The 26,580-nt window shown below is 40.9% G+C and overlaps 1 protein-coding gene across 1 annotated transcript in view; it reads left to right on the top strand.

The window, feature by feature from the left end:
* Window positions 1–26,580, top strand: part of zcchc14 (zinc finger, CCHC domain containing 14) — a 63,393-nt gene that overhangs the window by 233 nt on the left and 36,580 nt on the right. The window contains exons 1-2 of the mRNA XM_036567971.1: window positions 1–1,677; window positions 14,228–14,354. The exon at window positions 1–1,677 is cut by the window's left edge and continues 233 nt beyond it. Of these exons, the coding sequence (XP_036423864.1) occupies window positions 1,057–1,677; window positions 14,228–14,354 (748 nt within the window). The 5' untranslated portion in view covers window positions 1–1,056. The remainder of the gene's footprint in view (window positions 1,678–14,227; window positions 14,355–26,580) is intronic.

The following is a 26,580-nucleotide window of genomic DNA, read 5'->3' as shown; positions in this document are numbered from 1 at the left end:
TTTAACGGATTCTTAAAGCGAAAAGCTGCAAAGTTTGTTTGTGAGCGCCGAACGGAGGTTCAGCTAAAATGGAAGCCGGAGCAGTGACCGCCGTGCTGGGCTGAGCCGGACGGGCGGCGGCGGAGGGGCTGTTCCGTGGCCGACCGGAGTGGGGATGTGGGCCGGGCTGGACGAGTCCCAGAGCTCGGCTAGCGTTAGCTTTAGCCTGAGGGGCTGAGAACGCTGGTATACGCTCAAGCTACCTTCACGTTCCACGCGCCGCACGCGCTTTAGTTTTACATGTTTAAATAATGTGACCGTTAGTGTGTAAACTGAGCGGGGGAAAAAAAACGGTTTGAAAATTTGAATAATGCGACCGTTAGTGTGTAAACTGAGGAAAAAAACGGTTAGAAAATTTAGGTAATCTGACTCTTAGTGTGTAAACTGAGAGGGAAGAAAACGGATTGAAATTTGAATAATGAAAGCTGGTGTAAACTGAGGGGGAAAAAAACGGTTTTATATTTGAATAATGAGACTGTTTTTGTTTAAAGTGAAGAGAAAAAAAGACCAGATTAAAACCTGATGGATTTGCTTTCTAGTGGGAATTGGCTTAATGGTCATCATTGGAGCCCTCTAGTTTCCTGTAGGACGCCTTTAGATCCCATTAGGAAACAGTGCAGCTGAAATCAGAACACCTGTTAAACCATTAGAGTCCTTTACACTGTGATATTAACCCATCAGGAAAAACACAAAATACCAACAGAACAACAACAGAAACTTTCTGTCTTTTTCAGCAGGTCTTAGTTTCTTACACAGTCTTTTACAGTAATGCGTATGAAGCGTATAAACGGGATAATTGCCACACGCTTTTAGAGTTTTATGTGTATTTTTTTAATAATGACACCATGTTAAAAGTATAAACTGAAGGAGGAGAGAAAAAAGTGCTGTTGTTCATTCAAATGTTGATTCCGTTAAGTGTGATTGTGAGACTTTGTGACTATGTTCATGGAAGTTGGGGGAGTTGTTGAAGCATTAACTAAGTGTGTCAAAGACGTGTTTGCCTGAACGCTGGTTAAAATGGTGGAGGGTCGGTGCTGCCTGCAGAGGGAGGGGGTTTACCGCTGGTTCTCTGGGCTGAACTCAGCGCAGCGGGCCGAGTTCCTCTGCGGCCTTCTGGACCTCTGCGTACCGGTCGAGTTGCGCTTTCTCGGCTCTTGTCTGGAGGACTTGGCCCGCAAGGACTACCACTCCCTCCGGGATGCGGAGATAAAGGCGAACAACCCGGCCGACCTGGCCCACCTCACCAACATCACGGATGAGGTGGTGCGGAGCAAACTTCTCGTGTCCCTGGCGCTGCTGAGCTCGGATAACCGGGCGGCAGCGGCGGTGTTGTTTCGCACCCTCACACACATCGACGCCGTCATCCACAACTACGGACTTCAGCTGAACGATGGCCGCACTGGGGAGCAGTTCCTGCTGCTCTTCACCATGGCCTCCAACCACCCGGCCTTCAGCTTCCATCAGAAGCAGGTGCTCCGCCAGCAGCTCACCCAGATCCAGGAGATCCTGCAAGTGACCGGGGTGGAAACGGCACACGGTGGGACCAGCGGCAGTTTACCGGCGTCGGCCATCCCCGCCTTCCTGAGCCCGTCTGGACACATCCCCTACCGGGGAGGGCCGTGTCCCTGCTGCACAAAGGTAGGACTTCACAGTATGGACGAGAAATATCAGACCGCGATTGTGGTGGTCATCGTGGGGTCGATCTAACGTCCAAAAGTGTTCAGAGATCCCTTAACCTTAGTGAATTCAGCTTCTTTAAGGGTGCATCTGTTACTATCACACATGTTCAGTTGTGCCTCCACAGCTTATAAGGTCTCCATAGAGAAGCATTGCCAGCTCTGGAGCAGCCGCACGTGAGTCTAAGGTCAACTTAAGGCTAAAGGGGTATAAAGATTCCCAGCATTGGGCTGTGGAACAGCGGGTGGAGCTCCATCCAGTACCTTTGGGATGAGTTGAAGTGATCCAGAGCTGACCATCCAGCATCAGTACCTGACCTCACTAATGCTCAATCAAATCCTCACAGCAATGTTCCAACATCTAGTGTAAAGCCTTCCAAGTAGAGTAGAGGCTGTTACTGCAGGAAAGGGGACAAACTCACTTTTAATACCCTTCATTTCAGAAGAAATGGTGGATGAGCAGGTGTCTACAAACATTTGGACATATAGTGTATTAAAAGCACACTGGTGAACCTGAGGTGGTCAAGCATTACTTTTACCAGTTTACCAGTTGATGTTCAACTGTGGAACCAGTTAGCACAGCTCACTTGATTAATCAGAGACCTAAGAACCTCATTTAGAAGGTCTGAGGTTGGTCAGGATAATCAACAAATTTGTAGGCATGATATCTTTTACTGATGACACTTCTCAAAAACACCAACTGAGGAGCAGGAAGATGGCGGGTTTAGCTGTACGGTAACCTAACCTTGAAACCCACTGAATAACAGACTGTACATCATGCTCAAAGTTTTATGTATTTTGTTTATAGTGGACTCTCTATAGTGGAGCCCCTGTTCTCTTAGCTGTGGTCCCATCTAAGAGAGCTGCTTGCTTTGCCTTTACTGGAGAACATGAGTTTGGTTCACCTGGTGAGAGAACAGCAGGACACAGCAGTTAACACGCCTACATATTGGCAGCGATGAATCATTTAATCCCCCCCACCAAATATCCCACAGTAATAATGAGAATAAGAAAACATAACAGTGCTGCTCACCATCAGTGACTGACAAAAATGAATCATTGCAAGTTTAGGAATTGTTTTTCTTCTGCACTTTTCGGATTCCAGTTCCTGACAGTCTGTTTCTAAAAACAGAGTGAAATGCATAATTTGTAGCCTTACTGAACTCATGGAAACGCTGTAAAGGGTTTTATGAGAGTGCAGCAACCTGAAGGTGTTGCCAACAGTGTCTGTGTTTACATGTAAAGATTTCTGCCAATCCGATTGAACACACTCTGATTATAGATTAAAACTGAGGTGTTTATTCTCACTCTACTCAACAATCTGATGGAAAATCTTCGTTTACATGCTCACTACAAGTAATCCGATCCAAAATTACGCGCAAGTGTAGAGAACCACTTACCATGACAACGAGCATCACGTGAGTCCAGTCGGCATGGAAGCTGGGACACGTAAGCTGGACGTCCGTCCCACCGCCATCTTTTAAAGATGAGAGCATAAACTTCATCTCCTCTGCAGACCAGTTTCTGCTCCGCCTTGTTGAACGGTATAAACCTTCACTATGACGTGACGAACATGATCAGAACGTACTTAAACTTTCCGATAGGGAATGTAATCAGATACAGGCGTTTACACGGATATATATTATTCTTCTATTTAACTGATTATTTACAGGATTACCCACCTCGTTCAGTCGGATAGAAATCGTATTCCGAATGGCCTCAATTAGACTAGTCTACATGGACGTATTCTGTTATTCTGTATCTAATTCTATTATTCTAATCTGGATTATTACTGGATTATGAGGCTGCATGTGAACGTGGCTAGTGACCATAATTCTCTGAATAAGCTGCTGCATGGCTAAGTCTCCGTTATCTCCATATTGGATTTATACCACGTTATCTCTGAGGGATCCGAAGTCCAAGATGGTGTTTAAAGGAAGGGTTTAAATCTAATCCTGGTTCATACTTACTTTGTTCTTAAAACACAATTAACGATGAAGCCATAACTAGTTTATAACAGGGTTATACATCATAAATCTTGGTGGTAAATGGAATGATTATTTAACTGTTGCTGCCTATGATGGGGAACACAGATGAAAACTATAGGGGAGCTGCTAAAGATTATTTAGTAATCGTCTAATCTATGCATTGTTTTACTACAGCATCTTGTGAATATGCAAATCATGCGAACCTACTTGTATGTTATGGTAAACAAGCCGATGATGAAAGGTTTTGCATCTGCATAAGTCGCTCGCCTCATTTGACCCCAGCTGTGTGTCCAAGCATAAGCACACACTGTTTGGGTTTTAGTTATGGGGTATAATTCGGCTCAGCTGTTGGGCAGATTCCAGAGTCATTCTGCTCCCAACTCGCTCGCATTTGTGGGAGTAATGTAGGTGTGGAGTTTCATGGGAGGAATTTCTCTGTGTTTTTTTTTTTTATGCCAACTTCATCGTGACTTTTGTCTCGCAGAGGGTTTTCTCATGATCTCAGCTTCACGTTGTTTACTCAGCACACGCAAAGCCCTTGTGGTGATCTGAAGTCAGTCTTCCTCTCCTCACTCACACACTGGTCAGTTGGTCCAATAACTGCTTCACTCAGAATGCAAACGTTGCTCGTAATGAATGAAAACAGCTGCAGGTCAGTTAGCATCATCAGCTTTTTTGCACTGTTAGCCACATTAGCATATTTGGGTATGATGTTTCTTTAAGGAGTGGTTAGGTCTAGACTGCTAACAGTGCTAGCGGTGGGGTGCTGGAGCCTATCCCAGCTGTCATTGGGCGGAAGGCAGGATACACCCTGGACAGGTCGCCAGTCCATCACTGGGCAGACAGACAGACATATACATTCACACTCACACCTAGGGGCAATTTTAGCATGTCCAATCAGCCTGACTGCATGTTTTTGGACTGTGGGAGGAAACCGGAGTACCCGGAGGAAACCCACGCAGACACGGGGAGAACAGGCAAACTCCACACAGAAACGACTCTGGCCGCCCGGCCGGGAATCGAACCCAGGCCCTTCTTGCTGTGAGGCGACAGCGCTACCCACTGCGTCACCGTGCCATATGTAATACTGTGCCGTAATAATAATACTGCTACTACTAATAATATTTTTTTTCATTATGATGCACTCTTAAAAAATGCTTCTTCAAGGGTTCTTTACTAAAGACAGTGGTTCTATATAGAACCATGAACACTCGAACAACCATTTCCATGCTTGAAAAGTTCTTTGCATATTGAAATGGTTCTTGAGATTGAGAGCATGTTGTATATGGGGTTTATATGTATCTTATATATATTATATCTTATATATGTTATATATATATAACAGAAGAACCTTTTTGGTGCTATATCGAATCCTTTTCACAAAGGTTCCATATAGAACCATGTACAATACATTCTCCATTGATCTGAAGAATGATTTTACCATGTAAAGAACTCTTTGAGCATGCAGATGGTTTGAGTGTTCATTGTTCTAAATCAGAGGTCACTAATAGGCGGACCGCGGTCTGAGTCCGGACCCAAAAGCTGTCCTATGTGGAACCTGGACCTATAACCGATAAACTATGGAGAATTATTTAATTTCGACGGGGTGGTCCTATTTTAATCAGCGTAACTTTTCTAGCCTTTACAGTAGCTTTAGCGGCCCAGGAGACTCACAGACCAAACGCATGCGTTGTAAATATCACATGGCGCTACTCAGCCAATCAGATCTGTGCATTACGATGCACACTGAGACTCAAGTGAGTGATGCACACACAGGGGAGGGACGAGGCGAGACACAGTCAGAGAAGAAAGTGAGTCAGAGGGAAGTTATTTCTCATGGCGTGATCTAAAAAGAGAAAACTGACGATAAATGTTGTTGAAATATGACTGAACTGTACTTTATTTGATTTGATATTCAGTTGTTGACTGTATAAGATGTTGATATAACCACTAGGCTATTTCAGTAAACAGTATATGGCACTGAGTCATAATGCAAGTTATGATGTTCTGGACCTTTGCCTGAGGAAATTTCCTCTAACTGGACCTTACTGAATTTTAATTAAATATCCCTGTTCTAAATAGTATTTGTTCTAAAGAAAGCCTTGTCTTTACTGAAGAACCCTTGAAGAACCAACTTTTTAAAGAGTGTAATGTAACGGTAGAAAATAAATAAAGAGAATAATACATAGAAAACTTATATAGAAAAACATAGAAATAAAAATTATGTTGATTAAAGCCTGTGATGTGCAAATTGGTGTTCACTCACTTCCATTCATTCCCAGCCTCGTTAATGCGGTTTTGAATGAGCTGTTCTTGTAAGACTTTTCTGACGTGTTGAAGAATTTGTTGTTGCTGTTGTTGTTGTTGTTGTTATTCTGCTTGGTAGTATGTTTTTAGTGGATAAGCAGTTACGTAAGGAGTAGAACGTCCTTGTGTTTACGTCCGCAGCAGCGAACCCGTCGAGTCTCAGCCTGCCCAGGATAACCGAGTCAGTTGATCTGGGTTCATTTCGATGAGAACCGTGTCTGCCAATCAGAGGGAACGTGAGGCTGTGTTACGGCCGCCGCAGCGGTAATCCAAAACCGACGTTTTAACAGATCGTCTGAAGGGAGGTTGCTCATGCACATGCACTCATGCACTCGCTAGTTAAATGTTTGTGTGTGTGAGGGGGGAAAGTACCGGCTGCAGGCAGAGAAAAGGCGGCCGTATTTAGTGTTTTGTTGGTTTTGGCTTGTGTTGAGTTCAGCTCAGCACATTGCTCTCTGCTGAAGTCAGCCCTCTGCATGATACCCTCCACTGATTCACGAGAAAAGTCAGACAGCGCTCTCGTTCAAGAGCCCGTCCTCCTAGTCTAAACATCAACGGAAGCACACTCGCACACAAAAACAGCGATGGAGTCAAAGGAATTCCCAGCATCCTTTGTTTGTAACGCCGCAGATAAGTTATCGGTTGTGAAGTGGCTTTTTCTTGTTGTCTTCTTCTTCTTCTTCTCACAGCACGTCTGAAAACAGCTGCTTCTTGTTAACTCTTCCTCCAGACTGACAATTCTGAGAGAGTGAATCATTTACTGCACAGTCATTGAACTTCACTTCAAGTTCAAAACATGTGGTCTAGCAGGATCCTGGAACGTACACTCTTTAAAGTAAAGGTCCCAAAAAATCTGTTTATGAATCATTTATTGGAAGATCCTGTAGGAAACGAGAAATGATTCTTCTACTGCATTGCTCTAAAGACGAGTGTAACTTTACTCGTTGTTCCTCCAAGGCCCAAGTGAGGAATTGGGAAACTTCAATGCCGCCTGTCTCCCATGTGACAGAAAACTTTTCCTCACTATTATTTTAATAAAGGAGTTTCATGTAATATGTAAACCTTATTAAAGTTTCAAAACATTACTTCAGTTCATACTGTCCATAAATAGAAACCTAGGTGCAAAACCAGCCCGTTTTGAATTCACTGTTTTTGTGATCGCATGAAAACCAATACTACGTTCGCATGTTGAAAGGAGACAGGCGACGCCAAACGGCAGCATCTGCTCCGATCTGTGGAACGTTCTGCCAAGAGTTCAGTTTTCCCAACTTTCGCAGTTGGCCACAACCGAGAAATAAACTGGATGTTGATTTGTTTGAGAGCCATGGATGCCGAACATCTCGTCGTAGAATTCCTGACAAACCCAGTATTAAAGAACAAAAAAGAAGAGTACAGAGCGTCATCCTGCTTTTTCTACCTTAAATTAATGGTCTATGCTGCTAAAGCTCCCCTCTGAAAATCATCCTTATTTGCCGATTAATGCTTTCATCATGGCAACATTTGTGTGGCTTCACGCTTGTCTTTGAGGTGCTGAGCAATGTTTTTTTGTTTTCAGTGCAAACATGTGAATGCAGCATTACACATACCCACCTATTCTGACTACAGAAGATTAGCACCACCCATTAAAGTTGAAGTTATAAGGAGTTTTCAGCCCTGACTGCGTCTTAAATGAAGCATGATACAGGGCACCCAATCAGAAAAGAGCTCAACATATACCTATGTTGAAGGCACAATAACCAAAACAGCCTGATGAATTCTAGGGATAAAAAGAGGTTTGAAAATTAATTATGACTATTTCTGGCACATAAAACCACACTGGTGTCAGAAGTGGGCTTCATATTAAATTGCAAGAAGAATATAGGATATGTGCCCTTTCAATGCGTACTGGGTCGCCATTAGCTTGACGTTTACAGTGATTTCTGATCAAGTGTTGTGTTAAATGTAAATCTACACCAGCCCAGAACACTTTTTGTTGCTTCTGCTTGGAGTTCTTGGCGGCTGTGGGTGCGGATGTGGCAGTAGTGGGTTATAGGAGCAGTCCTAATTGGTTTCAGTTGAGCTTCAGGAGCTGCTGTGCTTAGCATATCTGTTCTTCATAGCTCACAGCAGTGAGGACCGGAGCCAAGCGCTGATCTGGGGTCAGTTTTATACCCTTCATATGTGGGGAGTACCATTTTATGGGCCAAAAAGGAGTGGGTCTTAGTTCAACACTTGTTTTGAGATGCTGAACACACATATGGGCCCACACTAACAGCGGAAAAAGGTAGTGACCAGCGTTATCAGCCAATCAGAAGGAACAAAGCATGTTTTTTCAGAATTGGACCTACCACGCAGACCAAAGTGAATCAAACCTGTACTGCCATTTAGACTAAGCTGGAAACTGTGTAAAGAATCTCCTAGAAACACAGCATTTCTAAAAAAAAATGAAGTGGTAGCAAAAATGACATAATGGCACATCTGGTTAGACCGGCGCGAGTGGCAGCATGGCTGACCACGCACAGCGGAGCGGAGGACAACCAGACAGCCTGTGACTCAAACATGTGTCTTATGTAACTCGCACAGAAATGCAGACTGTTTATGATGTGATTTTGTGGTTTTGTCATGTTAAACCACCTTTTACAATTTTGTTTGCAGGCAGAGATTTTTGCCAATCCGATTGAATACATTCAGATTATAGATTAAGACTGAGGTGTTTATTCTCACTCTACTCAACAATCTGATGAAAAATCTCTGTTTACATGCCCCCTACAAGTAATCTGATCCAAAATTACACGCAAGTGTAGAGAACCACTTAATGTAGACGTTACCATGACAACAAGCATCACATGCGTGAAGACTGAAATCAGAGGAATCAGTGAGTGCGTTTACATGCACTCAATAATCTGATCATAATCGGATTTCTTCAGTTATCTGATTATTCAAATGGCCGTGTAAACGCCATACTCCAATCTAGAAATCCAATAAAGAAGCTGGATTTTAGCTCAGTAATCAGATTTCTCAGTGCGTATAAACTCTTACTCTGATTTCTTTCAGATTTCTCAGTTTGCGCATGTGCATAATAGATGCTGGCACCGGAAATAAGCGAGCAGCGTCGCCACGAGACGCAGCAAAACACTTTTGGAGCGACACTGAAACCACATGCTTGACAAAATTAGGGATTTAAATATTTTTCTACGTCTAGATGACATATGTTCATATTTTCAGGTAAAATGGTGCGATGTTTAAACAAGCTGCTGTATTAAGTTTGAGTTTTACGTTACGTTTATGTCACATCTTTTTCTGTGAGTTTATTGGCTGGTTGCAAAGCAGAAATCTGATTACTGTCTGACTCATTTAGACCTGTTATCGGATTACTCAAGGTAATGTAAACGTGTTGATCGGATTACTTAAAAAATCTGATTTTCTTCAGTTATCTGATTATCATGAGTCCAGTCAGAGTGAGACGAGCAGCAGTGAGCAGCGCTTGTGTTTTTAGTTGCTTTAAAATGATGTCAGACTCAGGAAAACGTCCTTCACATGTCCTTATTAAAGAAGGCTGAGAGGAAGACGTCGTGTTCTGAGACACATAAGCTGGACGTCCGTCCCACCGCCGTCTTTTAAAGACCAGAGCATAAACTTCGTCTCCTCTGCAGACCAGTTTCTGCTTCGCCATGTTGAACGGTATAAACTTTCACTATGACGTGACAAACATTCCGATAGGGAATGTAATCAGATACAGACGTTTACATGGATATTATTCTATTTAACAGGTTACTTACAGGATTACCCACCTCGATCACTCGGACAGAAACTATTCCGAATGGCCTCAATTGGTCTAGTCTATTCAGATTGAGGTGTTTATTTGACGCATTGTATTACGATTGGGCTATTAGTTGGATTATTAACGTGGCTTTCGTGTTGAAATTCACTGTGTAATTAAAGAATAGTGCACTGCACGGATGTAGTTTAAACGGTGTGTCTTAACCGAAGCCCTTGAGGGTGCCAGCATTATTTGTCTTAACTGCAGGAAAAAATCCTGACTCGCCTAAAATGAGGCTTGATGATAATCAGGTGTGATTTTCACTGGGCTGCGTCTAATACATGTACTGCTGATGCTGGAAGACTGGAGTTGAGCAAAACTGCTTTAAGGGGCGTTTAGACGCCTTTTCAGACTCTCTCAAGCGCTTCTTATCATTGTCGTCTGCGGAGCAACGACTGAAAACACTCCTCTACCCTCTAGCGGTTTTAAATCATGTACTTATGTTGAAAACCCTGCCAGCTTTTCCACTGTGTGCCACTAAAAGCATGATACATCATCACAGCTGAGTGGTCAGTATGGAGAACGCCCTCGTTCTAGTCCCCAAGGAAAGCTAGTTTTGGCTGATAAACACCAAAAGCTGTACAGGAACTCAACACGAAGATGAACTCAAACCTAATTTGAAAAAAGAGTTTTCAGTGTATGTTTTTATAAGATGTTTTTAAAATGTTTATGGCTCGTCTCTGTCTCAAATATTCTCTCAAACTGCTTTCTGTTTACTTATTTGTCAATCATATGCGCTTAATTCACCCATTAAGAAGTGTACGCCGTTTCTTTTTAGGCACGGAATGTACTTCATGTTCGTTTGAACACCCCCTTAGAAGACTGAAATCAGAGGAATCAGTGAGTGTGTGTACATGCACTCAATAATCCAATCATAATCGGATTTCCGCAGTTATCCGATTATTCAAATGGTCATGTAAACACTATACTCTGATTTCTTTCGGGTTTCTCTGTCTGAGCTGTGCGAAAGCAGACTGCTGTACCATAAATAAGCGAGCAGCGTCGCCGCGAGACGCAGCAAAACACTTTTGGAGCGACACTGAAACCGACTACATGCTTGACAAATTAAAGTATGTAAATATTCTTCGTCTTCTAGATGATGTTCATATTTTCAGGTAAAGTGGTGCGATGTTTAAAAAAGCCAAGGTATGAAGTTTGAGTTTTACATTATGTTCGAGACTTCTTCTGTGAGTTTATAAATCTGATTACTGCCTGACTCATGTAGACCTGGAGTTTCCCAATTATCTGATTACTCAAGTGCATATAAACGTGTTAATCGGATTACTGACAAAATCTGATTTTCTTCAGTTATTGGATTATTAAATGCATGTAAACACACTCGCTGTCACTGCACTCTAAGGTACGGAAGCCCAGAGAGTCCATGAGGCAGTCATAATTTACTGCATTGGTATCTTGAGATAACAATTATATAATTAGTTAAGAAATAAATTAAACAAGAAATATCGAGTTAGTTATTTTGTTATCTCGAGATAACAAAAGTTGTTGCTTGAGATAAGTTATTTATCTAAATTATAAAAGAATAAGAAATAACAAGTTAGTTATCTTGTTATTGCGAGATAACAAAAGTTATCTTGAGATAACGAGTTAATTATCTTCTGATCTCTACATAAAAAGTTGTTATCTTGGAATCACAACATAATTAACTTGTTATCTCAAGAACACAGTGCTTCCCAGAATTCTGGTTTTGTTCGTGTGTGTCAGTTTTCACACATTCTCTCAAAAGCGAGGTTGTAACATGTCCTCATGCTAAAGGTTTAGACTGAATTCATTTTACATGTTTTGTCTTCATATTTATGAGTTCGGCCTGTGTTCTGATACAAGTGCACAGGTCAGTTTACCAATGTTTTTAAGATGAATACAGCTGAGGTGACTTACCGATTGATCGCTAATTATCGACAGCAGCCATGAAATCAATAAAAAAGTGTTGTGTTATTTTCTTTCCACTTTTTAAGCGTTGTTCTAAGCTCTGATCCATGATATGAATCTCCAGTCCTGGTTTTACCTCATTTACAGATATACAGCAGTGAGTCTCCTGTGAGGAGAAAACGGCATCGGAAACAGGATTTTTCTTTCTTAATGTTAGTTTAACGATCAGTCCTGAGGTCTTTTTACACAGTGTCAATTTTTATTATTGATAAAGCCGACATGTTGTTTTAACGGATTGAAACGTTCGCTCCGATAGGCTTCATTTTTTTCGTTTGAAAAAGACGAAGAGGAAAGAAAAAGTGGATTCATTGAGTAGCAACAATGAAAAAGTTATCATTCTCAAAGATGCAGAAAAAAAAAGTTTCCTGACTCACAGCTGAAGCTCTAAAACCCAGACTCTGTGCCAGATTCCCTCACTCTTCTGGAATAAAAGAGTTTGATGTAGTCTGGAAACATTGTTGAAGTTTCAAAACATATTGTTCACTCCCTCGTCCGTATGGTCGAAAGATGGAATCTGAGCTGCGAAACCAAGCCATTTTGAAGTCACTGTTTTTGTGCTGTCCTGTAAAAATAAATATTTTACATATATCCACCTACATCAGTTGAGCCCCACTCATTCACAGTAAAATAGTCAGGGTTTTTTCAGCCTTGATTGCTTTTTGATTGAGGCACAATGCAGTGCAGCCAGTGAGAAGAGAGGTCGTTTCCAATTATCCGTCTTAAAGGCACAGTAATAAAAACAGCATGTTTGATTCTAAGGGATAAAGAGAGGTTGGAAAATAAATTAAGACTGTTTTTGGTACATAAAACCACACATATGTGGATATCAGGGGGAAAAATCAAATGCAAGAGAAATGGGCCCGTTAAATAATGAAAATATCGATTGAATACGTTCTGATTATAGATTAAGACTGAGGTGTTTATGCTCACTCTACTCAACAGTCTGATGGAAAATCTCTGCGTACAAGTAATCCGATCCAAAATTATGCACATACACCGATCAGGCGTAACATTATGACCACCTCCTTGTTTCTATGCTCATTGTCCATTGTCACAGCAGTGCTGCTGGAGTTTTTAAACACTGTGTCCACTCACTGTCCACTCTATTAGACACTCCTACCTTGTCAGTCCACCTTGTAGATGTAAAGTTAGAGACGATAGCTCATCTGCTGCTGCACAGTTTGTGTTGGTCACCCTCTAGTCCTTCATCAGGGGTCACAGGACGCTGCCCACAGGACGCTGTTGGCTGGATATTTTTGGTTGGTGGACTATTCTCAGTCCAGCAGTGACACTGAGGTGTTTAAAAACTCCAGCAGCACTGCTGTGTCTGATCCACTCAGACCAGTGCAACACACACTAACACACCACCACCACGTCCGTGTTACTGCAGTGCTGAGAATGATCCACCACCCAAATAATACCTGCTCTATGGGGGTCCATGGGGGTCCTGACCACTGAAGAACAGGGTAAAAGGGGGCTAACAAAGTATCTGAGAAACAGATGGACTACAGTCTGTAACTGTAGAACTACAAAGTGCACCTATATAGTAAGTGGAGCTGATAAAATGGACAATGATCGTAGAAACAAGGAGGTGCTCATAATGTTATGCCTGATCGGTGTATGTTGAGTATGTGTAGACGTTACCATGACAGCGAACATCATGTGAGTCCAGTCAGAGTGAGATGAGCAGCAGTGAGCAGCGCTTGTGTTTTTAATTACTTTAAAATGATGTCAGACTCAGGGAAACGTCCTTCACGTGTCCTTATTAAAGAAGGCCGAGAGGAAGTCGTCGTGTTCTGAGACACATAAACTGGACGTCCGTCCCACCGCCGTCTTTTAAAGATCAGAGCATTTCTTCGTCTCCTCTGCAGACCAGTTTCTGCTCTGCCATGTTGAACGGTATAAACTCTCGCTATGACGTGACGAACATGATCAGAACGGACTTAAACTTTCTGATAGGGAATGTAATCAGATACAGGCGTTTACATGGATATTATTCTTCTATTTAATGGATTATTTACAGGATTACCCACCTCATTTGATCGGATAGAACTTGTATTCAAAATGGTTTCAATCGGACTAGACTATTCCAACTGAGGTGTTTACATGGATGTGTTTTATTCTGATTGAGCTGTTAGTTGGATTATTGACGGATTATTAGGCTGCATGTAAACGTGGCTATTGTTTCAGCCCTGAAACTGAATCCTGCTCCATACAATATAAAATGCACCACGAAATATCAGCGTAGGTTTTGCCGAAACCAGTAAAACCAGCGGGTTTTATTGTATTTTTCAGCCTGGCAATGGTGATTAGTTGCTGTGTCGACTTAGGCTCTGTGCTACATCCCTGTATGACTGGAATCTCTCACCATGAAATTTTCAACTTGTTTGTGTGAAACAGCTGTGAATGATGAACCCTCTAATAAACACATTCATCCCTGAACTCCGTTTGACCTTTGATCTCCTTTCTAGCCCCTGCAAAGAGAAGTAACAGCAGGCCCAGTTGACGAGGGATTAGGGTCAGACGTCATGCCGCCGACCCCTGCCCCTGCTTGCCAAGACCTGCCACTCAAAGTGCATACTGGGAAACCTGGAAAAGGTGAGTGTCAGAATGTTACACCAGCTCACCACGGCGGTCCACAAATACCCTCAGCTGTGTAGTCTGAAGGGGAAGGTCAGGGTCCGGAGTTCAGCTGAGCAGCCTGAAGAGCAGAGCCTGACAGGAAGAGGCAGGTCAGCAGGGCTCTTCATTAGAGAGACGCTCACCAGAAACTGAAACATGAAACCACGTGTGAGGGAGCTTTTGGTACGTCTCGAATGATTCTTCCCTCAAATGCGGTTTCTAGGAACAGTGAGAGGAATGTGTGCGTCTTAAGAGCCTGAAGATCCAAATAGCTCTGATTTTAGTCTCAAGTCATGAGCTTTTTTGGTCTGGATAGTCCAGTTTAGTCCCCTATAGATCTTCTACATATATATTGTTAACAAACTATCTGTTGAAACTCAGTTGATTCTAAACTGTGGTGGGGTTAGGGTTAGGATTTGGACCAGGGTTATGGTTGGAGTTGGTTTTTGGGTTGAGGTTAAGGTTAGGGTTAGAGCAGGTTTAGAGTCAAAGAAAATTACGGTCAATTTAGTCGATATTTAGTTGAATGTAACTTGATAGTAGGGCTGAACGATTTATGGAAAATATCTAATTGCGATTTTTCCAATTAATATTGCGACTTCAATTTAAATAGAGTTTTTTTTTTTTATTTTTTTTTTTTAAATTAAGATTCTAAGAGTCGACCCCTGAACGTAGTGTATCAAACTGCCAGTAAGTTGTGTTTGTGATGTGATCAACCTGGAATGCTTTTTGAATGAGGCACAAGAATGGGCAGCCAGTCAGAACAGATGTCATTTACATATTGCTTTGTTCTCCAAAATCTATATCAAATCTCCAAATTGATAACTTTACAGGAGAAGGAAAAAAACTACTTTACTTTTAATGTAAGTCAGTGGAACCAGAATTTTTTCCAAGTCATTTTGGGCCGTTTCTTGTGGTCCATTCATCATGAACGTTACATACAATGTAAAGACCAACAGGTAACAGGTAAAAACTGAAAAACGACAAAAATGGAGATACGAGGTTTTCTTCCGACAGCAGCGATATATTAATCTTAAAGGCACAGTAACAGCTTGTTTAGTTGTAAGTGCTCATACAAAAGTGAATTATGACCGTTTTTGCTACATAAATTCACACACGTTAGATAGGAAGAGCTTGCTGTATCATCTGACATGAACGAACCTTTAAACTCTTCTGTTTTCTTCAAATTTATTAACATATTTTATTCTTAGGGTCAGTTTGACCAGCAGTTTAATCCTCTGTGAAATATCAAAGTTCTGGTGGGAATTCTGTTTTCCCCTCCCCATGTGGTGTGAACTATCAGTGGTTCTCACACTATTATGAATGTGGTTATGTTAGGTTAAAGCAGAGAAAAGTGTTTTTTATTGTCTGTTTTTTTTTATTTTTGAAGATTATAAAATTGTATGTTATAGTGTCATCAGTATCATCCAAAACACCCCAAACAAATGTGTGTAATACACTGATATTTCTTATGTTTTATACAATTAAAACAGCCTGAGGTCAAACTGACCCCAAAGAACAATGTGTACAAAATGTATGCAGAACAGTGAAAACATCATCATGTTAATGTTCTGTTTACCCAGTTTGTCCCCATTACTTTAAGAAAAATCATTAATTATGAAATGAAAAAAATGATGTCAGTCACTTTTTTATTTGGAGACATTAAACATTGAATGGGGTCACATTGACCTCAAAGATAATAGGGGTTAAACTGGTGTCAAAGCCCCAAGAGCAACCCCTAGCATTGTTTTTTAACCATCGTGTGGTTGATAATCATATAGTTGTCGGATTGCAATTTGCTGATGTGTTTTAAATGTGAAAATGTTTTCTGGATTGATCTCACAGAAGTCCTAAGATCTTTAGAAGGTATACAGGTATGACTGCAGGTGTGCAAGGTGTTTTATTATTACTTTATTTCAAAAGTAATTACAGCAAAAATCATGACTTATGTTAAACTTTTTATTGATTGGCATTAAAACTGGAGCAGTGACCCTCAACAGGTTTAAAAGAGCTTTAAATAAAAGAGATAGTTCCGGTCCTAAAATCTGATTGGCTGAGCCGCGTTTGAAGCCGTTGTAAAATCCACAATATACACAACATGATATGCCTAACAACACCCTTCCCTGTGGTAAAATTGCTGTAATTCACAGCTTATTGCTTTATTATATCAGACTGTTTTGGACTCTACTTTTGTGTGTGTGTGTCGAGGAAAGCTCTGTTCAGATCACTTTGTGTGTGTGTGTGTGTGTGTGTGTGTGTGTGTGTGTGTGTGTGCGCGTTAAGAGTACTGAAGCGTTCTGAGGCCGTCATCAGTTAGTCATTCTGACTTTCAAAACACAGAATGCAGTCATTCACTCAGATGGATGAAGTCATGTCCTGAGCTGTAGTTAAAAATGAAATATTACTGTACTTTCACAGTTTGTCATAATACACCAAATTTATTCCAGTAATTCCAGTATTTTCTTCTCCAAAACCATTTAGCCGTTAAAGTGTTAAACTGTCAACATAGCACTGCTTCATTTGGAAAAAAATACTATGAAGAGAAAGGAAATCTAGAAGAATGTGAGCTTGAGAATGCTTCAGGAAGTGAAGACGTTGCTGCACCTTTCTCAGAATGACTGCAGTGTTTTGAGTCCAGCGCAATTTCCTAGAGACCTGAAACTACAGTTACCACTACGGCTCTGTCAACACTGAGCAGAATGCACAGTTCTTTATGGCGATACTGAGCTTTGTTTTTTTTTTTTTCAAGTGGAGATAGTGGTGTTGTGTAGTATTGTGTGGTATTGTGGTATTTATACTGTCCAGAGCATTTTTTTTTGGGGGGTTCTGATATCTTTTTCCAGTATTTCTTTTTAAAAACTACTGAGCTTTAAAATGAATATTTTATATATTCATATTTTATATAATATACAGACAGAAATATTAAGCTAACAACAAAACAAGGCAACTTTTTAAAAGTTCAGAAAAAAAAACAGAACCACTTACAGAGCAAATGTGCAAACGTTAAACTGTTTAAAATAAACTAGGATAATTTGGAGGAAAACTGTAGCAAATTGTGTATTATTTTGTCCTTTTTGAATAAGAACATAGTTTTAACAGCAACTAGCACAGCAGATAGCTAACAGGCTAACAGACTCCTCCAGTAGTTTTCAGTTTTTAGATCGAAGCTTAAGTATTTATAAAAAAATTACTGAAAATCTGAAACATAAAAAGCCGTCAGGTAAACCTTGGTCAGCACAGGTTGAAGATCATATGACAAAAAAGTTAATAAACTTACTGAAAAATAATTTTGGTTCGGAAACTAATAAATGACAGTATCGTAGTTACTGTTGTTATCATGTGAGGTACTTTGCTACAAGCAGCTCTGTGTTATTTCAGGCTAGATTTCTTAAAAGCTCAGATCAGATTCATTCGTTTTTTTTTGTCCAGTATCCAGTCCAGCATTTCTGCTGATATTGGCATCAGTAGATTATGGAGGTTAGTTTACTTCAATTTGTGTCACTTATTTGGTTTAAATACGTCAAAATGCATTAAAAAGCTGAGTGAATATTAACGATCCTTTCTGGAAATGTAGTTTCTGTCGATTAATATTGTGTATGCCTCCCTTTAATGTGATATAAAGAGATGCAAAAGTTTCCAATACTGGGGTTCAATCATTATTAATATCAATGCCAACTTGAATGTTGAGAACCAGTGCCCGGTAGGCCTGGGTGATATCGAAAATTAGTTAGCATGATATTTTCTAGTTAAAAAATCACCATTATCAATAATATCCATATTAAAATGAACTGTTTTAATGAAAATCAATAAAACTCATATATTAAATAAAATGATACTGAGTAGCCCGATGTCTTTTACTTTATCCGTCATTATAATAAATGTTACTGTAAACACGTGAGTTCTTGAGCTTCTTCTGCCACAGATTTGCAGGAATTTGTTTGCTAATAGTGCTCCCTGCTGGAGAAACCTCAGGCTGCATGTGATTTCCAAAGCTATGTGCTTCCTGTTGTTACAGCGGCAGTTTCATAATTCAGCTAACCACAGCCACACTTAATCTGTACAGAAAATACTGCACACCGGCCGTAGACGAGGATCAGAGGAACTTTCTCTTCAGGTTAGAGTTAATTTAGCTGCTGTTCTGCTCTCCTCTCTGATTCTCTGCGATTATCACCTTTTGTACATCGCCATCGGTTACTTGTCCATCATCGATAATATCCTGTTACGCCACCCTATTGCCCAGGCCTAGTGCCCTGTTACATTAACCAAGTTTTATCCTTAAAATGAACCTTAAGGCAGGGTTTTCCCTTACCGAAGGGAATTCGTTCAAGATCATCAGCTCGCCAAGCTAAATACTGAAACTAACCGACTCTCCTAAAATCAGTTTCGATGAGCTGTTACTCCTGCCAAGATGCTTAGTTTAACCGTCGGCAAAGAATGGCTTCCACTGGTAGGACATCCAACTCACAGAGCACATAAACATGAAGAGTATTTCCCACCGTCAGCTGAAAACTCCGCTGAAAATGTTTCATGGACATTTTAATACGGTCAGTGTAAATAAATAAATTGATTCATGCGTGTATGTTTAACGTGTTGACCAGCTCTGCATTCGTCTACCGCTTGTCATGTAAAATCACTCACTCTGGTTGGCTGTTTTACATGTCAGTCAATCCCTTCCCCTTTCAAAGGAGGCGGGTTTAGCAAAAATCTCTCTTTTAACAAAGATATATGTTGGATTATTGCATGGCTGCTAACAACCTTTCATATAAGTGGAAGTGGAAAATATAAGTGTGTATGATGATTTCACCCTTAATTAATACCCTAAGAGGTTTTTTGTGCAACACACTTAACCTCAGGAAATGCTTAAGTGTCATCTGAAGGAAAAAATCACCTTAAGGTGTTTTTTGCAACCAGGCACAGGTTGTAACACCATGCTACCCCCCCTATTTTGTATTTGCTTCCATCATACATAATGACCGGTCCAGTCACTTTGGTTTCATGTACACAGTGGACGATGTGGCTTTTGCGATGCTGTAGTGGGCGGGCTGTGTGGTCACAGGCTTGGTCAGCAGCCTTTGGGGGGCACCAGTCTACAGGATCAAAGGGTGATGTTTGATGGGGGCGTGTTAGATTTGTCAAGCCATTTTGTTTGGTCCACTGTTGGACTGATTGATACTCTACACAAGTGTGTAGTCAACAAATGAAGCTTGGTATGTACAGTTCAGGCCACCATTATTGGCCCCCCTGAATTTTAAGTACATATTGTACAATATCTCCTAAAATACGCGTATATATGGACATGACACAATTATAGACACCCTTTTGATGAATTCTATTCAGATTAGACTGGATTAGACTCACTTGTGATAAATTGAAAATTAGAATCACCTGTGATGAATGAGGACTCACATGACTTTAATTAACCAATGAATGATGGCTTTGCTGTTTAAAAAGGCCACTTTGAAAGGTGAAGACAAGAGAGCTGAGAGCATCAGAAGAGCTGTTGCTCTAAACACAAGAATGGTTAGAGGTACAAGTTACAAGCTGGGCGATTAATCGAAAAATAATCGAAACCGACATTCAGAACCTCTAAGTGATGTAATCTTGCCCATTTCGGTTATTTCGATTTTTTTTTTATTCTGTTAATCCTTTCCCGACTCTGTGTGTTCATGTACTGTCCCCTTAAAAACTTACTACCGCATGTTAAGGTAGTAAGTTTTTCTAAGGTAGTAAGAGTCACGTGACTCCGCCACGTCCAGTCTGTGACATGGAAGCTAAGGTTGCGTTCACACAGCAGGTAAAAGTGGCCCAAATCTGATTTTCTCACCAAATCCCATTTTTTTTGTTTGGCTGTTCAGAATATCTTTTAAATGTGATCTGTATGCGACATCAGTCTGAACAGATCAGCTCCTAAAAGAACAACGTGTCACGCTGCTTCACGGCTCATCCAGAGGTAAACAATCATGACTGCCAACGAACGCCAGGCGCTCCCGGAGGATCAGCTTCATCTTCACCAGCATCACAGGAGCCATCATGAAGCTTCACTGACTGACAGCTGGGCTCATCACCCAGAATGAGTTCGAGCTCGCCGTGAAAAGGGCGCGGTCACTTCTTTGGTTTGCGTCCTCGGATTCTTTTAACTGTTCTTTGACGCTGCAGCCTCGTTCTCCTGCGGCCGCGTTCAGACATTTCTTTCGAAATCTCTTCAAACACGGAGGTTTTTTGGATGAGTCTGTTCTAATTTTTGTACAGAAATATCACCCCAGATGTTTATGAGTCTCAGCAGCAGAAATTATGACGAATGTTGAGCTGGATTGACGTAAAAGCCGTGTGAATTCCGATCTGGCTGTTGAGACGATTTACATTAAGATATGCAGAGCATATTTACAGTACAGACCTTGTCAGTGAACTATGAGGGCGAAAAAATAAACAAACAAACAAAAAAACAAAAACAAAATAATCGTTCATTAATCGTAATCGAGGTAAAACATTCAATTAATCGCGATATTGATTTGAGGTCATATCGCCCAGCACTAGCACAAGGCCGTCTCCAAAGTCCTTGACGTCGCTGTTTCAACAGTCCATCCATCCATCATCTAAACCGCTTATCCTTCTGGGTCGCGGTGGGGTTGCTGGAGCCTATCCCAGCTGTCATTGGGCAGAAGGCAGGATACACCCTGGACAGGTCGCCAGTCCATAACAGGGCAGACAGACAGACATACACATTCACACCTAGGGGCAATTCAGCACATCCAATCAGCCTGACTGCATGTTTTTGGACTGTGGGAGGAAACTGGAGTACCCGGAGGAAACCCACACAGACACGGGGAGAACTCCACACAGAAATGACCCTGGTTGCCTGGCCGGGAATCGAACCCAGGCCATTCTTGCTGTGAGGCGACAGCACTACCCACTGCGCCACCATGCCGCCCTGTTTCAACAGTGCGTAATGTAATTAAGTAGTTTATTGCTCATGGAACCTGGAACATGGGTCAAAGAGGAAAATCAGTGAGGAACGTCCTTGAAGGTTGGTGCAAACTGTGGAAAAAACACCATGTGTAACATCCAAAGAGCTAAAGGCAGACCTGGAGCAACCTGGAGTGATGTGGTTAGCTAAACCAAGAAGGGCTTCATGGTTGAAGGCCAAGGAGGACTCCATGGCTGAAAGACATAAGAAGGCACAACTGATCTTTGCCAAAACGTAACTAGGCAAAGCGCAATCCTTTTGGCCAGACAAAACAAATATAGGGCTCTTTGGCAATGCAGACCAGCGACTTGTTTACAGGAGACAAAATGAAGCTTAACACCCTACCCACAGTCAAACATGGTGGTGGTCCCATAATGTTGTTGGGCTGCTTTGCTGCCTCAACCGAATTCAAGGAATAATGAGATTGGAAGATTACAAAAGCATTTCAGAGCAAAATGTGCTGCCTAGTGTAAGGAAGTCAGGTTTTGGTCAAAGAACATGGGTCCTCCAGCATGATAAGGACCCAAAGCACACATCAGAAAGCACAACAGGATGGTTGCAAAGGAAGCAGTGGAATGTTTTAAACTGACTGGCCTTTTGAAAATCTTTGGAGAGAGCTGAAATCTGCTGTAGGGAAGAGACAACCTGCAAACATCCAAGAGCTTGAAAAGTTTGCAGTGGAGGAGTGAGAAAAACTACCAGCAGAAAAGTCTGGAGGCTGTCAATGCTGCTGAAGAGTGTGCAACCAAATATTAGGAAAGCGTAATACTGTCATGATTTGTTTCTTTTATTTAAAATCACTTCCTATAAGTTGAAAAAGGCGTGTTTTTGTTGTTGTTGTTGTTTTTGTTGTTTAATCACTTTAGACATCTATTGCGATACTCGTTATATTTCCATTTATTTATGAAGATATTGTAAATTTTGTATATAAGATGGGTGCCGATAATGGTGGCCAGAACTGTAAAGTAGGGATTGTAATTATGTATGAGTATTATTACTATTGGTGTCCTTAAGTAGATTAGCCCAATGCTACAGTCTCCCTGCAAAGCACATGCCATGACAACACGTTTATGCAAGTTACACAAGTTTATACATTATAATCTGAGTAATTTTGGCGATTAATTTTACATCTGTTTAATTTGTAGGTGATTTTTGGTATTATTGTGAAATATGGGTTCAGTAAGAAGTCTGTTAAAACAATCCCAAAGTGAATTCAGTGTGTGTTAGTGATTTTTAGGGATGCACCGAATATTCGGCAACCGAAAAAAACCCACTTTCGGCGTTCAGCCAAATAAGTGAAAAGACCGAATAATTTATACCGAACGGTGACATTTTTAATAATGTGATTACCTTCCTCTAGTTCCCGGCCGTAGACGGGAACCAGAGTGGAACTTTTACTCCTGAGCTCCAGAGACGCTCTTTGTAAATGCAGCAAACATGACCAAGAGTGGCCGTTTGCAGACATTGTTCTGCTGAATTGTCAAGAGGGGTACATCTTAACATATTTATGTTAAGTAATATGGTCATACTGTAATGTTTGGGGGGGGCAAATAAAAATATTTAGTTTTACTAATTTATTTGTCATATTGACATTTTATTTTTACTTTTAATGGGGTGGGGGCAAATTTATTATTTTTATTATTTTTTTGCTAATTTATTGGTCATCGTGCTTTGTTGGTATGTCTGCTGAGATGTTAATGTTCAGTGTTCAATAAATATTTTTAAATTGCAGTTTATTAATTGTTTTTTTTCTGTGAAAACCAAGACAAAAATACATTTTGCCTATTTAATTTATGCAATGGTGAAAAAAGTGGCCAAAATTAATGAAACACCGTGTTCGGTATTCATTATTTGGCCTTTGGCCAAATGTTTCATTTTGTTTGATTTTGGTTTTGGCCAAACATTTTCATTTCGGTGCATCCCTAGTGATAAGTTAGAAAAATACACCATATTTTAACGATGCTGCAGAAATAGTGAAAACTGGGATCATTTGGTCAGTAAAATATATGACTGGAAATTTTCAAACCGTCCAGTAATATAAAGCAAAAGTGAGGAAAACCAGTCGCTACACTGGAATTACTCAGAATTAATTTCCTAGCACTGACATGCCTGATTCACCTCAGGACATGCATAATAAGTAGCCAACATGCTGATTCTTGTGTGTTAATGCAGGAAGAACACATAGCTGTGCATTACGATGGCAGTACAGGACCTGAGTGTGACCGCTCTGCTGTAAAGTAACCGAATGATAATCGTGTCTGTCTGTTGGTTCTTATAAAAGAGTGTGAGGGCTTGTGGTGGCTTTGGACAGGAAACAGCGCGTGTGACAGTGTGGATGATGTTTGTATGTAAGTTGATCTCTACAGAACTGCATTACCTCATAACCACAGACATGCCTCTGTACACAAAGCCGTATCAGTCTGTCAGCGCATACACACACAGCCAGACGTGTCCATGCTCTCACACAACTGCTGACACGATGTTCTGGCACGACGTTTACACCGGCAGGGGTGGGCGGGTTATGAATATAGGCATACAACATAAATATGTAGACATGAAATTATAAAGCAGATGAATGTGGAGAACAAGAAATGATCACTGTTCCAATACGGACAGCATTAATTATTCAGTTCATTTTCAGTTTAGGTCTCCATGCTAAGGTCACAGACATACTCTGTTGTGAGGTTGGACAAGCTTTGCTGAATGCTGGCAAAAATCCTGTTTAAACTGTTGAGAAAGTGTAGCACACAGCTTTTGTCAAAACAGGTACATCATTCATATCAGCTCTGTGTTTGTTTCCTGTTGAAAATGCTGTGCTGCTGAGCCGCAGCGTGTTGTTGTAGGTTTTCGAAACTCGAGTGGTTGGAAAACAACAATAACATAGAATTTGACACCTTGGTAATGAGATATTGAGCTACTGATAGCTTAATTACACACACCCGCACACCCACACCCGTATATATGTGTATATAAACAATGATAGTCATACCATTTCCAATTGTAATAACTCTGATAATCACGTATGATTTAGCGACCTTAAGTAATGATCCCATTGCTGCAGTCTCCCTGCAAAGCACATGCCACGACAACACAACACGTTTACACATGTTACACAAGTTTACACGTTATAATCTGAGTAGTTTTGGTGATTAATTTTAGATCGGTCTAATACCGGTCAGGCATAACATTATGACCACCTCCTTGTTTCTACGCTCATTGTCCATTTTATCAGCTCCACTTACTATATAGGTGCACTTTGTAGTTCTACAGTTACAGACTGTAGTCCATCTGTTTCTCTGCATGCTTTGTTAGCCCCCTTTTACCCTGTTCTTCAGTGGTCAGGACCCCCATGGACCCTCACAGAGCAGGTACTATTTGGGTGGTGGATCATTCTCAGCACTGCAGTAACACTGACATGGTGGTGGTGTGTTAGTGTGTGTTGTGCTGGTACGAGTGGATCAGACACAGCAGTGCTGCTGGAGTTTTTAAACACTGTGTCCACTCACTGTCCACTCTATTAGACACTCCTACCTTGTCAGTCCACCTTGTAGATGTAAAGTCAGAGACGATAGCTCATCTGCTGCTGCACAGTTTGTGTTGGTCATCCTCTAGTCCTTCATCAGTGGTCACAGGACGCTGCCCACAGGACGCTGTTGGCTGGATTTTTGGTTGGTGGACTATTCACAGTCCAGCAGTGACACTGAGGCGTTTAAAAACTCCAGCAGCACTGCTGTGTCTGATCCACTCAGACCAGCACAACACACACTAACACACCACCACCACGTCAGTGTTACTGCAGTGCTGAGAATGATCCACCACCCAAATAGTACCTGCTCTGTAGGGTCCATGGGGGTCCTGACCACTGAAGAACAGGGTAAAAGGGGGCTAACAAAGTATGCAGAGAAACAGATGGACTACAAAGTGCACCTATATAGTAAGTGGAGCTGATAAAATGGACAATGAGCGCAGAAACAAGGAGGTGGTCATAATGTTGTGCCTGATCAGTGTACATATTTGAATTAAGTGAACTGGTGTGAGTAGTTAAGTTCTGTTTAATCAGTAAGGGTGTAATGATACTGAGATCAAGAGTCGATTTTCGATATATGTTAAAATTTTGATATAGAGCTCTATTTATATACTACACAGATTTGCATAGCAAAGCCCCGCCCCTCCCTGCCCATTTACTCTGACATTCTGCACCCAGATCTTATCACTAACAGTGGTTTCCATGAAAAATGGCTGATGAGATGTTTGTTTTTCAGTATTTTGATTCTGTATTAAAATTGTGACACCATTACCAATCAGTAATTACCTCTTTTTTCCTCCTAAATACATCTCTGATCAAACAAGCAAAAGAATCCTCACGTGCTTTTTCAGAAGGTTCACATTATGCATCTATAACCACAAAGGCCTTTTTTGAACTCTTTGAAGTGCTTTGTGCCAAATCCAGGCAGTTAGTGATGTTCTTTCAGCCAACGTTTGAACCTTTGAGTAATGCAGTTGTGTGTGTGTGTGTGTGTTTATTATTGTTGGTGGGGCACATATCAACAACACTGGATCATTATCAGCACCAGTACTGACCTTTTTAAACAGTCTGGCTACCAGTCAGACATGACTTATCCACTATTTCTTTGTTTTTTAGACAAAATCGCAAAATCAAATTCTCATTAAACTGAACTCCCTGCATGCTGATAATTATAAATGATCCCATTACAGGCAAACTTGTTTGTTTAAGGAGGTAAAACAAGCAATTCTTTCCAAATGTAAACTACACAAACTGCAGAGTGTCAAAATAAAAGCATGACTTAACGGCGCTGTGCAAGAAGGTTTTTCTAATTCTGTTGGGCTTCACCCCAGCTTTAAATTTAAAATTACTATTCGATTTTTGGGTGATTTTGAGACATAATTTGATAGTTAAGATGTCTACAGTCATCAGTTAGACTTTGTAGCTCTAAAGTAAATGAGAAGTTATTTGAATATGAAATACTTCTCCAGTAGATCTGTAATTATCAAAATTGATTAGAATAGATTTATCGTGTTTGAGAATGAACTCTTCAATAGTAACAGCACATTATATGAGGTATACAGGGTTTAATTTGAAGAAAAAAGGATTGGACAGATACTCAGAGCTCAGGTGTCGCAGCTGGGAGAGAGAAAGTCAGATGTAGTTATTGTCCTGTATTGCTGTTGTCGGAACAAAACGTCGTATCTCCAAAATGGTAACTTTACAGGAGAAGG

This window comes from Colossoma macropomum, unplaced genomic scaffold, assembly GCF_904425465.1.
Source record: "Colossoma macropomum unplaced genomic scaffold, Colossoma_macropomum, whole genome shotgun sequence".
NCBI lineage: Eukaryota > Metazoa > Chordata > Actinopteri > Characiformes > Serrasalmidae > Colossoma > Colossoma macropomum.
Note: the sequence above shows the minus strand (reverse complement) of the source record. Positions and strands in the feature narration are given on the sequence as shown.